The 16,202-nt window shown below is 37.7% G+C and overlaps 1 protein-coding gene across 1 annotated transcript; it reads left to right on the forward strand.

Moving 5' to 3' along the window:
- Positions 1-12,490: 12,490 nt before the first annotated feature.
- LOC111900621 (uncharacterized mitochondrial protein AtMg00820-like) lies at positions 12,491-15,522 on the forward strand. Its single transcript, XM_023896507.1, has 3 exons — positions 12,491-12,754; positions 14,670-14,753; positions 15,457-15,522. The coding sequence occupies exons 1-3, from the start codon at positions 12,491-12,493 to the stop codon at positions 15,520-15,522; spliced, it is 414 nt and encodes a 137-aa protein (XP_023752275.1).
- The last annotated feature ends 680 nt before the right edge of the window (positions 15,523-16,202 follow it).

Here is a 16,202-nt window from a genome sequence, read left to right on the forward strand (position 1 = left end):
TTTGGGCTTTTGGGTTTACTTCATTGCTACAAACATGGTTGTGATAATAGTTGTTCTGTTGTTTCTTTCGTACGATTGTGTTTGTTATTGGATATGATGACACTGAATTACAATTAAAATTCAAATACTTTAGTCTTGGGTTTTTCAAAATGGACTCATTTACATACCATTTTGGAATTTGAAAACAGATCTTTCTGATAAAGATCATATGATGTAATTTTGATCCGATTAAATGGATCGACTGTTAGAGGCTTCAATAGGAGAATAGGTGTTGCAATTCCATATTGTAGGGAAGAAAACGAAGTAATATTGTTAATGGAGTTCACTACTTGACTAACTTATACAACTACAATATATAATTGAATTGTTAACCATCTAACATTTTAATTAACAGAATTAAGTAACTAGCTAATTATGTCGAACTAATTAGTTACAAGGCTACCCATTCTATATTCTGATTGCTGGAATGCGACGATCCAAAAAACACGTTATAGAAGCAATAAAAACAATGACCATAACATACAATTATGAATCTATGTTCATTAGGGCTGGAATTGTTACGTTGTAGTTTATTATTGTTACTTTTTTCTAAACTGTATAAAATACCAATTATAGCTGTTAAACTTTTTTTTTCGTTAAAATTTGTTTGACTACCAATAAGTTTGGTTAATACATATTGGTAAATATATATACCAACATGTATAGGGGTTTTATAAATGACATTTTTCCTGTTCTTGAACATTGTGAAACATGAATGTGGCTTGTGTGAATGGTGGTTTTGTGAATAACTCAGATTGAAAACCAGATCCAATTTTATTTATTTTTTATTAATTTCTACCATGAGTTTAAATTTTAAAGAAGTGGAGGAAAATAGGATACGTCAACGTAAGTTTAAACTTTAAACTTTACTAAGACGTCAAAGCTCTTGAAAAATTAAATACTAAACACACTTAAAAGTTAAAATAAAATCTCCAGAAAAATTTCAAACTTTTGGGAAAAGTTTCATTTTAGTCCGAATTTTTTAGAACAAAATAACCCATGAAACCAAGCGAATTGAACACGTTGGCCCTTTTCATCCGATGACCCTTATTTAGCCGGTTGCATTTGCTGATTTGGCATTCAATGGCTTTTGGTTGGACTGATGTAAAAACAAAGACCCTCATTAAGTGAAGAAACCCTGACATTTCATCCTTTCTTCGACTCTTCCTTCTCTCATTTGAAGGAGGAAAATGGACGTGTATGATTTGGTTGGGGTGAGCAAAACCGCACGACAACTAAAATTAACCGCAAAAACCGCAACCGCAATAAAAACCGATGGTGAAGTTTTCTGTTTTTCAAAAACCGTAAATTTGAGGTGTTGTGCGGTTATTAGTTTTCAAAAACCGCAAAAAAACCTCACCGCACCGCATATATTATATACAACCTTTTTTTTAAATTAATTATTAGTATATTAAATATTAAAAATAAGAGAAGTTTCATGATTGAAAGATGAATAAAATACTAGAAGACAAAAGTATGATTTTTTTGTGATGTTTAACTTTAAAAAATGGTGACATTAGTCAGCTTTAAGAAATTTATTGTTAATTATTATTGATTGGACGTTTTTAAGATATTAAGGGTACGTTTGGTTGTGGAAAATTTTCCAGTTTTCTAGGAAAATTTTCCAAGAAAACGGAAATTTTGAAAACGCGTTTGGTTCGTTCAGTTTTCCAAAGTTTTCTAAGAAAATGAAAATTTTCAGTTTTCCAAATTGTATGTAAATTAGAAAAGTGTTTTTTATAGTTTTCCAAAGTTTTCCAAATTTCTAAGATGGAAAATGAAAACCCCACCCATTCTAACCAAACGCATTTTCATTGAAAACTAAATATGAAAACAAAACTTTATTTTCTGAAAACATTTTCATAGAAAATGAAAACAGTTTTCTACAACCAAACGCATCCTAATTGTTTGTGATTTAAGCTAATTGTCTTATACATTATGATTTTTTTTATTATTACAAGTAATATGTTTGAACTCTTAAAACCGTTTGAACTCTAAACAGTGGTTAAAAACCACACAAAATAACCGCACCAAATTCATGCGGTTAATAACCAATACACAGAAAAAATAAAACCGCACCGCAAAAATAACCGCCTAACCGCACTGCAAAAATAACCGCATCAGACGGTTTTGAAAATGGATTAACCGTATTTGCGGTTAGTGGTGAGGTTTTGGCTAATAACCGCACCGCGCTCACCCCTATGATTTGGATAGTATAAATGTAGAGCCTGATGATTATTTTAAGAGAAAACTAATTTCCTAATCTAGAGATGAAGTTCTGAATATTCTTTGTGAAGAAGACGATGATGATGATGCTCAAGCTCAAAATAATGCTCAACCTCAAATCCATAACCAAGAATGAGACTCAATATGTACAAAGTAATGATGAAGAAGAGACTAATCCATAACCAAGAATCAGACTCAATCTGTACAAAGTAATGATGAAGAAGAGACTGATGATGATTTCAAGTATTCCATCCACAACCCAAAGGTTAAATGGAACTTAATGAAACCAGTACTTGGTGAAAGGTATGAATCCCCACATGAGCTCATATGGTGTTTAACTATCTATGCTATTAGTAAGGGTTATCAAATTCATTTCAACAAGTGTGATAGTGCTAGACTAGTGGCAATATGTGGAAGTACTCCAGAGAAGTACCCATTCGTGGTTAGGGCTTCTTGGATGAGTACTAAAAGAACATTCCAAGTAAAAAATTTTGTAGACCTGCATACATGTGTAAGTAGGTTTTAACAATTCAAGGCTTATGAATCCTATTTGGTTAGCAAGGCAATTTGTGAAGGAGTTAATTAGGCAACCTAACTTAAAATGCAAGGAGATGTAGGTTAAAATACAAAGTAAATTTCATTACAAATCACATGGTAAAAATATTAAAGATTAAGGATGAGGGCATTGTCATTAATTAATGGGAAATTGAGTGACCATTATGCAAGATGTAACATCCCGTTCTAAAAAGAATAACTAAAATAATAAACCTAGGGCAAATACACACAATCGATTGTTTGTTTACTCTGGGTTTTTATATAACTTTTATCCATTTAGTACTCATAGAAAGGACCGTAGAGTCATTTTTACTTATCTTACATCAAAGCAGGAAATATAAGATTTTCTGGAGGAACAGACGAACTTTTCTAAACAGAAATTACAACTTACTACAACTTTCTACAACTTACTTACATCACTAAAATCTTATGAACTCACCAGCTTAAATGCTGATCTACGCTTTCAAAATAACTTGTATTCTCAGGAGACCAGTAGGTACGCGCACTGGGATATAGAAGATGGAGCGGTATAGCTTCGAGTCTTGTTTTGTTATTTACTTTGTAGTCCATGTTATGTGAACCACATACTTTGTAAGCACTTTACTTTTAACGAAATGGTTGTTCATTACTTTGATTACTATGATGCATGTCTTGTGATACTAAAGATGACGTCCTATACGCCCGAACGTTTCCGGTGTTCCGGTTTTGGGGTGTGACAGATTGGTATCAAAGCATTGTTTATAGTGAACTAAGTATATCAACATATAAAAGATATACAACTATAAATACAATGGGGCTTAAGTGCTCTAGATAATAATATATTTTAAGGATATAACAATACCTTATAAAATTTTACATACATGCTTATACATATATACATACTAGAAAAAGTATCACAAGAAGAACAAAACAGAAGTATTTAAAGGTTGAACACTGCGGTCAAACCTGGATAGTTATGTAATCACAGCTTGGATCAATATAGCCCGATCAACTATATTCATTCGAGATGTGACCGACATGTGTGTGGGAGTGATGTGGTGTTGCAACAGTCTTAAAACTTACCTAACTCTATTCAAGGGAATTCTAGATCAGAACATAAGGACAAGATACTATGGGAGTATTTTATGATACTATAACATGACAACAAGTTTAAAACATACCAAGTACATTACATTAAAATACTATAGGAGTATTTTTGGCATTATAAATAAGTTATGTGATAACTTAAAATACCCTTACGGATACAGCTATAATTCTAGAGTGTATACTTCCAAGGTTTTATATAATTCAGATTTTATAGATTTAGAATTTGTGATCTATGCTTCACTACCTGTTCATTGTTTGGTTGTGGTTTTGGAGTAGGATCACTTATTCGAGGGTCTATATAATCTTAAATTATATACAACTTGTGTACGTTGTGCAATTATAGGAGGACTCTTTAAGGATCATCCCATAATGTTTCACTTAAATCTCATAGATTCTTTAGACACTTCCATTCTCGCACGACTAACCCGGATAGATGTAACCACATCATCATAGCAGTCAAAAAAAGAGTCATGGAGGAACAAGAGCACGTTCATGAGAAGATTTCAAAGAAAGATCAGCCGAAATAGCCAAACGACTTATGCGTCACACTAATAAATAATAATCTTGTTTAACTTAATAAGTTAGCGGAGACACTGCTCACACTATGTGTTAGGATTATTTTCTTTTCATGCAGCCGGTAACAGTTATTCAGGTCACATATATTCATTCGAGGATAGCCATTTCTAATTCATAAAGTTTATTTGGTATAGACTCTTTTATGAATTGTTTCCAAAACCCTGTGGAAGTCAGGACCAAATACCCTCAGAACTAGGATAACCTTGTCTTTCAGCTTTCGACTTATATACACTGCTATAGATTTATGCCATCTCATCTTTGTATTCTTTTAGCAAAGATGCCTCCTCGTAGATCAAACAGACGCACTACTCCGATAACTCCAACTCAACCGCCACTACCTCCGCCACAATTCGATCCTGCTGCTCTCCAAGCAGCAATATCCTCCGCAGTGGCAACTGCTCTAGCTCACTTCGGAGAAAGTGGTACCTTCGGATATGGTAGCGGTACCCACTTAGCCAACCCCAGAGATTCTCACGGACACCCAAGGGAGTGTTCGTATAAGGACTTCATGAACTGCAAACCCAATTCCTTTAATGGAAATGGTGGAGTCATCGCTCTGATGCGATGGTTCGAGAAAATAGATTCGGTCTTCGCAATCTGTTCGTGCTTAGAAGGGAGCAAAGTAAAATTTGCTGCCTGCACCTTCTCAGACAGAGCCCTAACATGGTGGAACAGCCATGTTAAGCCACTAGCCATATCAGTGGCTAACTCAATAGGTTGGGATAACCTAAAAGAGTTAATGTTGGAAGAATACTGCCCGTTGGGTGAAGTTCAAAAGCTGGAACTAGAACTATGGGAGCTCATGATGGTCGACTCAAACATAGTGGCCTACACTGACAGGTTCAGCGACCTAGCAGCACTATGCCCCGGGGCCCGGGATGGTTAACCCGGAGACCAAAAAGATAGAAAGATACATCTGGGGTCTAACTGCCCCGATCCAAGGAGATGTGCTGTCTTCTAACCCAACCATGTTCAATAGTGCCAAACGCCTGGCTCAGCGGCTCATCGACCATGGAGTCCACCATGGTGTATAAGTTCTCGTTCCCGAATCATCAAAGGGAGAGGACTATAAACGGAAGTCGGGGAATAATAGGAAGAAGAAGAAAACAACACAGGAAGCCCCGTAGGGGCAACAAATGAGTACTATGTACGCTGCCACAACACCTACTACTCCAGCACCTGCCAGTCGATATGCCGGAACCCTTCCGAAGTGTGGAAAGTGCAACTATCACCACACCAGAGTATGCCGGGAAATGTGGTGTCTTAACTGCCACAGAAAGGGACACAGAATCCGTTTCTGCAAGGCACCGACTCAAACGATCTCCCAAGTCCCCGGTGTTGAAGAAAACCAAGCCTGCTATGGCTGTGGGGAGACTGGACACTGCCAGAGGGATTGCTCGATAACAAAGAACTCAGGAGCGGATGGACGAATTTTTATGATCACCGCAGAAGAATCAACCCCGGAGTCATCATCGAGCAACGGTACGTCTTCGATTTATGAACTGTTTTAAAAATTAATTTATAGTTATATAAGATTAAAACTTGGGGAAAACACTTAAAAGTAATTATAATAGCTCACTAATCGGAATAAGTCACAATATTCAAGAGGACTAAAAGATCCGTTTAGAGAAGCTATGATGGCTTAGTATGTACATCAGGTTTGTGCATAGCTAAGATTTTGCAGATTTAGAGTGAGTGATTCCACCTTAATTCCTGTTCCTTGTTTGGTTGTGTATTTGGGGCAGAGTTACTCAGTCGACCATCTTATTAATCTTAATTATCTATAACTTGTATATGATAGGCGATCATAGTGGTACCAAGGAGGATTATAGTATAAAGTATCGATACTAGTTATCAAAGAACTTTCATTGTATGTACTCGCTCATCGCGGTACGATACGTAGAAGTGTTAACATCAAGGAGAAAACAGAAAGCACTAGAACGTTTACAAAGAGTACATTGTCGAGCACACTAGGAGTACATCATCGTATAACATAAGTTTCTTTCAAATTGGCCAAACTTTGTTCAGTAAAGAGTCTGTTGCTATCATTCGTCATGAGTTAACGTGGTCCTCACCATACTAAATTCATATGTTCCTATTGCCTTGACCGTCAAATTCACGAAACCTTCTTCATTTCGTAACGACAGTCCGACCCAAACCTCAGTTTTGTCCTTCATATTCTAAACCCCGAAGTACTCACGCGAAGAGTACTTTGTCCTCCAAAGCCTTTTCGCCGTATGTTCAACTGACCTTTCCAAAATACCACTCGTCCAACAAACCAAGTTCAAGCATAGAGGCTAAGGACGAATACAACCCACCTATCACTATTTAGTATATATGCAAGGGTGGTATATAATTATGATTACGCAGATCTAGTGTAAGATAAAGATGTTGCGTCATGGACTTATTTTGTATTAACCGGATTGGGCCTGTCCATCTGTGTTTTATTAGGGTTATGTAGTATGTATAGATTGCATGCATATAAGCATTAGTTACATTGTTGATTCTATTTGTTCTAAATATCTTTTGTAACCCTAAAACACCTCTACAATCGAAGTTCTTCGTCGAACTCTTCTGGGGTGTTTGAGTTTAATCATTAAGCATCGTTTGAGCCATTCTTTTGTCTGTTCATATTATTTTATTTACTGCTTAGAGTATATCGATCCTACTAAAAAATTATTCTATCAATTGGTATCAGAGCAGGAGACTGTGTAACAAATACGCATTCCTTTTGTTTGAAGAATACAATAGGGTTTCCGCTTTTATCGATCACATATGAGTCGTCGTTTTCTTATCGACGGAAACTGGTGTTTCTGATAAAACCCTATTCTCAAGTTAACAGGTCAGACTCTAAAAAGTTTTAAGGAAGGCTCAACATGTCTCAAGACGACGTACAATCTAATCCAATTAACATCTCCAACAACATTGGATCTACTACAAGAGTACCCATTCTTTACACGCAGGATTATGAAGTATGGGCGAATCACTTTGAAGATTATGTGATTGGATCAGAAGACAACGGGTATTTGATCTGGGAAGCAATCATGTTGGGTCCGTTTGTTCACTCTGGAACGAATACAACGGTGAAAACTCAAAAGGAGTATAACAAACTGATAGCGGATGAGGATAAAATTCCTCAGGATGAGAAGGATAAACTGTTGTGCAATGTCAAGGCGTTGAGAATGATCAGATTCACTTTACAAGCTAACACCTTTCGATTGGTGAGTTCATGTACAAAAGCTAAGGTGATATGGGACAGGTTGAAAGAACTGTATTCAACTGACGAAGATTTAGAGCATTCTATACAAACACTGCTTCTATCTGAGTTCGGTGCGTTTGCACAAAAACCTGAAGAAACTTTGCTTCATATGTTTGATCGCTACAATCATCTACTCAAAAAGATGACAAAGCATGGTATTGAGAGGAAGGGTATTGAACAGAAGGTCACCTTCTTGAACGGTTTAAGACCCGAGTGGATGGCGGTTATTTCTACTGTGAAAGCACATGAACAGTTTAAAGCTTATTCCCTAGCAAAACTTATGGGAATTCTAAAGTCTCATGAAAGCACAGTGTCAAAAGAAACGAAGTTGGTTTCTGGTGTCAAATCACTAAATCTTGTCTCGAAGAGCAAAAATGTGATTGAAGAAGAAGGGAATGATGACATGTCAGAGTGTGATCTTACCAGTGATGAGTATGCAATGACGGTGTCTAATCCGAAGAAGTTTGCTCGGAAAAAATTCCCTGTCAGTAAGAACCGAAACTGGAAAGGAAGCTATAGTTCAGAAAAGGTAAAGGAAGAGTCAATGAATACATCTTAGAAGGAGGATGAAAAGAAGAAGAGCAAACTAGTGGGTGACTCAGGGTATGATTGCAATTACTATCACGACAAAAATCACCTTGCTAAGGATTGCATGTTGAAAAAGTTAGTAGATAGAAGAGAAAGTGAAGATGATGAAGCTTATCATATGAGAAAGCTTGAAGAGATCAAGAAGAAGAAAACCAGTGCTAGCCCGTTGAACGCCTTGATTGTTCAAGAAAAGGTGATTGATGATGAATTTGGCGGAGTTGAAGTGTGGTCCATAGATTCAGAGGATGAAGAGGTGAGAAGGCCAACTCACGGTAGAGCTTTTGTGGTGAGACAAGAGGATGAGAAGATGATTGGAAGATGCCTGATGGTGATGGATGGAATGTTAACCGAAAGTGAGAAAGAGGAACCGAATCTGCATGAAGATAAATGCTTTGCCACCAAACCCATCAGTGAGAAGATCAACGACTGCGATCGTTTGATCAAAAAGGTACAATCCCTTCTTGAATCTTTTAAAATTTCGGTAAATGATTATGAAAAGGAATTAAAAGAGCTAAAATTCAAATTTAATAATCTAATTCTAAGTGGTAGTCTCATGCAAACTAGGTTAACAAATTCTAACCTAACTGACCAAATCAGCAGGGTGACAACGAAGAGTGAGGAGAGACGAATATGGATAGAGCTGAAGGAGCAGGAGTTAGTTAGAGCTAGGGATGAAATAATTTATTTGCAACGAGACAATTTAAGATTTTTGAAACAACATAATATTTTTTGCTTAATTGCCAAACATTTGTATACAAATATCACTCAACTGCATTTTGATTGTGAAATAGGGAAGAAAATTCATAAAATGATCTTGCCCTTCCTTGAGTTTAAGGAGGATGAGGTCATTACAGAATGTGAATCAATCATGTCCTATGAAGAAACTTCCATTTCATATAAAATAGGTCTGGACAAAATTGAGACTTTCATTGATTCTAAGGAACATAAATGCATGTTAAAACAACTCTTAGATGAAAATGATAAGTTAAAAATTAAGACCGAGACCTTAAAATCTTTTGGCTCATCAAATGCCAAATTGATGACCGAACATAAGATGAATATTGAAAGTACATCTGAGTTTGACGATGAAAGTGAGATGAGTGAGATCTCCGTGGAAGACGTAATCGATTGCTCAAAGTTTCTAAAGAGCGAAACCGAGACTGAAAAACCGCTTATATATGAAAACTCAGTCGAATATGCTCGCTTATCAGATAACAAATCAAAGAAACTCAAACAAAAGGCGGTGGTCTACCAAAAGGTTCAAACGGTTCCAAACTAGGTCTATGCTGTTAAAGGAGTATCTGAAAGACAAACAGCAGAACTAAATTTTTTGATAGATCAAGACAACGTTGGAGGTTGTGACGATTTCTTCTGGTCAGCTCCTATTGATAATGTAGATGAAATTGTTGGCTTGTCAGAGCAAACCTCATGGAGGGTGAAAGGTAGATACGTACCAGAACCTATAAACAAACCCTCAAGTTTCGCCAAACCAAGAACAAGTGGAACGAAAGAGATACCAGAAGAACCCTATAAGGAGTCTCATCCAACCGTAATTAATAAGGAAAATACAAATCAAAATGCAAAGCCAAAACCACACTTCAATATCCATAAATCTCAAAAACAACTGGCTGATCAAAAGCGCCAAAGAAATCAAAGGTACATGAAAAACTTGCGTGAGAGAAAACAGTTTTGGAAATCACGAAATGTTGACTTTGTCCAAATCAGGAAGGATGCTCAAGATGGTAATCAATCATACAAGGTAGGCAGTCAGTTGAATTGAAAGCCTAGTTTCGGTTCAAATTCCTTTCACTCACAGAGCCGAACCTCCAGTCTCGGTTCGAAACCCAAGGATCAGAACCGAACCTCTTGTTTCGGTTCAAAACGCAAGGATCAAAGACGAACCTCCAGTATCGGTTCACAATTCTTGAAAGATGTTAAAGGAAAAGGAAAGCTTGACGCTGAGCAAAATGATACTGAACCTAGGAATACTATGAAAATTCCCGCTAACAATACACTTCAATTTAAACAAGATAAAAATAAAGGAAAGGTGTACACCATCAAATGCAAAGATGAAACCACTTTAACCAAACGAACATATTTGGTTGATCTTGCTGTTGTTATTCCCTTTTCTATGAAAAACTTACCAGGGCCCAAGAAACTTTGGGTTCCTAAATCTGCTTAAATTTGCAGGTGTTAAGTGACGAGCAGTTCGATGAAGAATGGCATATTGACAGTGGCTGCTCACGTCACATGACAGGAGGGAAGGAAGAGTTGAGGGAGTTTCGGTCCCTAAAAGATGGTGGATGTGTGAAGTATGGAAACAACTCGTTTGGAACAATAAAAGGGTATGGTATGATAACTAATGGGGAATTCTCAATAAGAAAAGTGGCGTACGTAGAAGGGTTGCAGCACAACCTCATTAGTGTTTAGCAACTAGTGGTTGGAACTAGACTAAAAGTATCATTTGATGATCAGGGATCAGAAATCATTGAGAAGAACACGAAGAAAGTTTTGTTGAAGTATCAGCGTAAGGGAGAGATGTATCCTCTCAATCTCAACCACATCAAGGGCAAACCTGTAATATGTCTACTGATAAAAGTAAAATCCGATGAAAGCTGGTTATGGCATAGACGACTCTCGCATCTGAACTTCAATAACATCAACAAACTGGTACTGGGTGATCATGTTCGAGGTCTTCCTCCTCTGAAATTCGATAAGGAGCACCTTTGTGCAGCATGTGAGATGGGCAAGCAGAGCCGAAAGAGCCATCCCACGCGCATCAATATAAAGATCATTGAACCTCCTGAGCTTCTGCATGTTGACTTGTGTGGACCTTCGGCTATCGAAAGCATTGGTAGTAGTAAGTTCATACTTGTAATTGTAGATGATTTTTCTCGCCTCACCTGGGTTTTCTTTCTTAAAAAGAAATCTGAAGCAACTCCCAAGATGAAAGTATTTATTAAGCAGGTCGAGGTGCAACTGCGAAAGACTATAAGAAACATTTGAAGCGATAATGGGCTTGAGTTCAAAAATAAGGAGTTTGAAGACTACTTGGCTGAAAGAGGAGTAACTCATAAATTCTCTGCTCCTTACACTCCATAGCAGAACGAAATATTTGAAAGGCGAAACCGATCTCTTTGTGAAGCTGCTCGCACGATGCTATCTTTCGCTTCACTTCCTCTGTATTTCTAGGCTGATGCCATCGCATGTGCTTGCTACACTCAGAACCGATCCCTTCTTAACAAAAGATTTAACTTAACCCCATATGAGATCCTAAACAATCGAAAGCCCCATATAAAATTTTTCCATGTGTTCGGTTCCAGATGTTTCATTTTAACTCCAAGGAGAACCAAAACAATTTTGATGTCAAAGCAGATGAAGGGATATTTCTAGGGTATTCTCTGACCTCAAATGCATATAGGGTTTTAAACAAACGATCCAAGCGTCTCGAAGAAAGCTACTATGTTACCTTTGATGACAATTATTTTAAGAAAATTCAGTCAACCGACGAAACTACACTAGACATCTTCCCTGAAACTGGTCTAGTCTCGGCTCCAATTTCCAACTTGTTTGAAGAATACACAAGGTTATTCGATGAACTTGAACAGGCCATCAATTCTGAGGAGAATGCAGCAGACAACAAAGTTGATCATCTGAAGAAAATCATCGACGAAGCTGTACATGCTGCTGAAACCGATCCTCCTAAAGCAGCCGAGAATGAACCTTCTGTTTCCAACACAACAGAGGTGCATGTTGAGGGGGAGCATCCGACTTCAAATCCGAAAGTTCAAGCCGAGGGGGAGCATCCAGCTGCAGAAGAAAATCCATCTTCAAACGAGGGGGAGCATCCCACTCTGACCGAGGAAGAAATACCTAAACCAGACACGGGATATGCTTCGCCATTTGAGGGGGAGAATAACAACACAAATGACGAAGAGGATCAGTCAGAACTCGAAGAAGAGGTCAATGTAGGATCCAGCTTATGATCCAAATTATCCTCCCCTAATTAAATGGACAAGGGATCACCCCAAAACTCAGATCACTGGTGAATCATCTGAAAAGGTTCTCACACATTCTTAACTAAAAGCGAAGCAAACTGCATTATTTTCTCAAGTCAAATTCTGCATGTTTAATTCGTTTGTCTCCAAAATCGAACCGAAAATGGTCAATACTGCACTCGATCATGCCGATTGGGTACAGGTGATGCAAGAAGAACTACATGAGTTCAAAAGAAATCGAGTTTGGAGATTGATTCCAACCCCTAAGGATGCTTCTGTGGTAGGATTAAAATGGGTATTCAGGAACAAGATGGATAAAGAAGGCAATGTCATCATGAACAAGGCTCGGCTAGTAGTGAAGGGATATTGCCAAGAAGAGGGGATAGACTATGAAGAGACGTTCGCTCCAGTAGCTAGATTGGAATCGGTGAGAATATTCCTTGCATATGCTGCTCACAAAAACTTCGAAGTCTTTCAAATGGATGTGAAGTGCGCCTTCTTAAATGGAGAACTGGAAGAAACAGTGTACGTAGAACAACCACCTGGTTTCGTAAATGAAAAGTATCCTGATCATTGCTATGTTCTAGACAAAGCTGTGTATGGTCTAAAGCAAGCATCAAGAGCATGGTATGAAGCCTTAACTGGTTTCCTTAAAATGTCGAAGTTTAAACAAGGTTCGGTTGACCCAACCTTCTTTCGTAAGAAAGAGGGCGAACACTTGATGATTGTTCAAATCTATGTTGATGTCATCATCTTCGGCTCCACGAATCCTAGCCTAACAGCTGAATTCAGGAAGTTGATGGAGACAAAATTTGAAATGAGCGTAATGGGTCCGATTAACTTTTTTCTTGGACTAAACATTAGACAGGGACCAGAAGGAATATTCATAAATCAGGAGGCTTACACCAAGAACTTTCTAACAAAATTTGGAATGAAGGGAGATTCGAAAGTGAAGGTTCCTATGGAGTTTGGCACGAAATTAACGCCATCCCTAGATAAACCGGCTGTAGACATGACTCTCTATCGTCAAATGATAGGTTCTCTCATGTATCTAACGGCTAGTAGACCAGATATAATGTTCTCAGTCTGCTATTGTTCTAGATTTCAAGCTAATCCAAGAGAACCTTATATGATGGCCGTGAAGAACATCTTTCGCTATCTAAAGCGAACCTCATCTCTCGGTCTCTGGTATCCTACAAATTCAGGTTTCTTTATTCAAGCATTTTCAGACGCAGACCTTGGTGGATGCGGATTGGAGTGAAAGAGCACAACGGGAGGATGCCAATTCCTTGATGGCAAGCTTGTAAGCTGGCAGGCAAAGAAGCAGACATGTGTATCGCTTTCAACAGCCGAGGCTGAATACATTGCAGCTGCATCCTGTACATCGAAAGTGGTATGGATACAAAGTCAGCTTAGAGATTATGGTTTAAGTATGAAGAAGATTCCACTTTACTGTGATTCTGAAAGTGCGATAAGAATATGTCATAATCTAGTGCAACACTCCAAGACCAAACACAATGCACCGAGATACCACTTCATCAAAGACCATGTTGAAGATGGAAATGTGGAAGTTCACTTTGTTCGATCATCAGATCAACTTGCTGACATTTTCACCAAGGAGTTAACTGAAGCAAGTTTTAATAGAATACTACATGGCTTAGGTATGATCGAAGCAGAGTCCATATCAAAACATCTTTCGTCTACATAAAAGGTTAGCTAAAAGAAATAGAATGTGGTTCCGTCTATTTTGGTTCCATGAAAATTAAGGAACCGAAATGAACCGAACGCTCTGTCTATTTTGGATTCGTAATTTTAGGGAACCGACATAAGCCGACCGCTCGGTCTATTTCGGCTCCATACTTTTCAGGAACCAATATTTGCTAAACGCTCGGTCTATTTCGCTTCACTCAATTAAGATAAGGTTTCTGTTGTATATTCTGTATTTTCTATAATATCTATTCTTTTAACCACTTTCTATTTTTATTTGTTTTCACAAAACTTAAAAATTCCAAATTTCTGATTTTATTATTTCTCAGAAAACTTAAAAAAATTCCAAAAATATTTTCTCTTTCTGTTTTACTTATTTTTCAGAAAACTGAAAAAAAAAATCCAAAAACATTTTTTGTTTGTTTTGTTTGTGTGGTGTGTTCGTTTGCTCTTTCTTTTAATTAGGTCACAAGTTTACTAGTATAACAGAATTTGGAGCTAAGGCAGGTACAATCTTTTACATAAGAACTAGTTAAGGGTCCCTAGAAGCATGTTGCTGCATGTAGACCGAAGCCTCAAAGACTCTGAGTAAGCCTTAATGATTCGATCTGTACCTATCGTTTTTACCCAATCAGGCCAAATTAGCTCACGTCACGAGCTACCTTACTCTTATCAAAGTAGTTGAGAGTTTACTGCTTTGTCACTCTTTAACAGCAAAGGTAGTTTCGGTTCTTTAACCACCTCATCAATATTCTACATCTACTTTCGGTTCACAAACGTAACCCTTGAGACTCTCGGTTTTTACCACTGTGGTTTATGGTTACACAAAATCTGTGTTGATGATCTTAGCTGCGTATACCACATACTAAGTGAGACCCACCATCCAATACCAATAAGGAATTAACGGTGAATTTTAATATTCAAGATTTAACTTGTTACCGGTTGAAATCTCTTTTTCATTTTTATGCGAGATCTTTATGAAATTGTCTAACACTAAGACGTTTCTTCCCAAAACGTCTAGTTTTGTTTTATTTTTGAGATTTCAATTCCTAACCACTTATACACATATCTTACCTGCTTGTTCAGCAGACCACATCGGTCTCACAAGTACTTCGCCTGACCTTCGGTCTTATATTAAGTATTGAGGTTCGGTTGGAGATAAGCACCCTTAGAGCCGATAGTTGAAAAGAATCCTTTTGATGTTTATTAACAGACACTCGATCGTAATTTTCGGGGAACCATGCAAGCACTTCACGTCTCTCTTGACTATGAAGGAAGAGGTTCGTGCCCGGAATCAACTGCTTTATGTCGGTTTAAGACATCACTCACATCCTATACACGTTTGATTTATTTCTTTATCTTTGTCACTCTTGCACGAAAATTTGTTTTAATTTTCGAAAATTCTAATGATCGTTTTCACAGTGTACTTTGATTGACTTATGTGTTGACCAAGAAGAAAATTCAGTTGACGACGCATTATGTGGATAAGAATTTGAACCGATTTAAGAGATAAGGATGGAAATAGGTGCATGAATTTGAAACGGCTCCTAGCCACACGTGTGATGACGTCTATCTGGGAAAACCAAGCTGTCAAATCCTGCTTTTTCAGGCGACGGTTCAGAGATCGTGTAATCATAACAGAAGATTCTTTCTCTCTCATGGCAATGGTATATAAAGGGTTTCTCACACCCATTGTCCTTTCTTACCTTCTTCACCATCACTCGACTAGAACAGACGATTCTGCAGTGTTTATCTTCTTTCTTCAACAATGGCGGATTCCACTTCTCACCATGATCAGTTTGCTTCGTCTTCCCTACTGGTGATCAAAGCCAACGAGAACTTAATCATTGAACTCAATCCGTTTGTGTATGACTACTACATGCTCCAGGTGGTTGAGTGCCTTAAGTATTCTCCACTGCTTTTGGCGTTTTCTCAGGTGGAATCTGTTCCGATGTCTTTATAATCGGAGGTTTACTCCAGTGCCTCTTATAACAAGAACAAGGATAGTATCTATTTTCAGATCTTCAATCACAAGACTTCGATTTGTAAAGTATGATTCTGTTCGTTGCTAGGGCTTCTAGTCAATGCCTCAGTGATCTCTCCTGATTTTATTACAACGACTCAACTTTTTGCCATGTTCTATGAGATGGGTTATTCAGAAGTCCTTG

The sequence above is a fragment of the Lactuca sativa genome, chromosome 8 (genome assembly GCF_002870075.4).
Source record: "Lactuca sativa cultivar Salinas chromosome 8, Lsat_Salinas_v11, whole genome shotgun sequence".
Taxonomy (NCBI): domain Eukaryota; kingdom Viridiplantae; phylum Streptophyta; class Magnoliopsida; order Asterales; family Asteraceae; genus Lactuca; species Lactuca sativa.

Excerpts from the sequence above, each read along its gene's own strand:
- LOC111900621 (XM_023896507.1), top strand. The coding sequence starts at position 12,491 with ATGGTCAATACTGCACTCGATCATGCCGATTGGGTACAGGTGATGCAA. Across the intron at positions 12,755-14,669 it reads CAGTAGCTAGATTGGAATCG|GCCAAATTAGCTCACGTCAC; the intron begins GTGAGAATATTC and ends TTACCCAATCAG. Across the intron at positions 14,754-15,456 it reads GTCACTCTTTAACAGCAAAG|TGTACTTTGATTGACTTATG; the intron begins GTAGTTTCGGTT and ends TCGTTTTCACAG.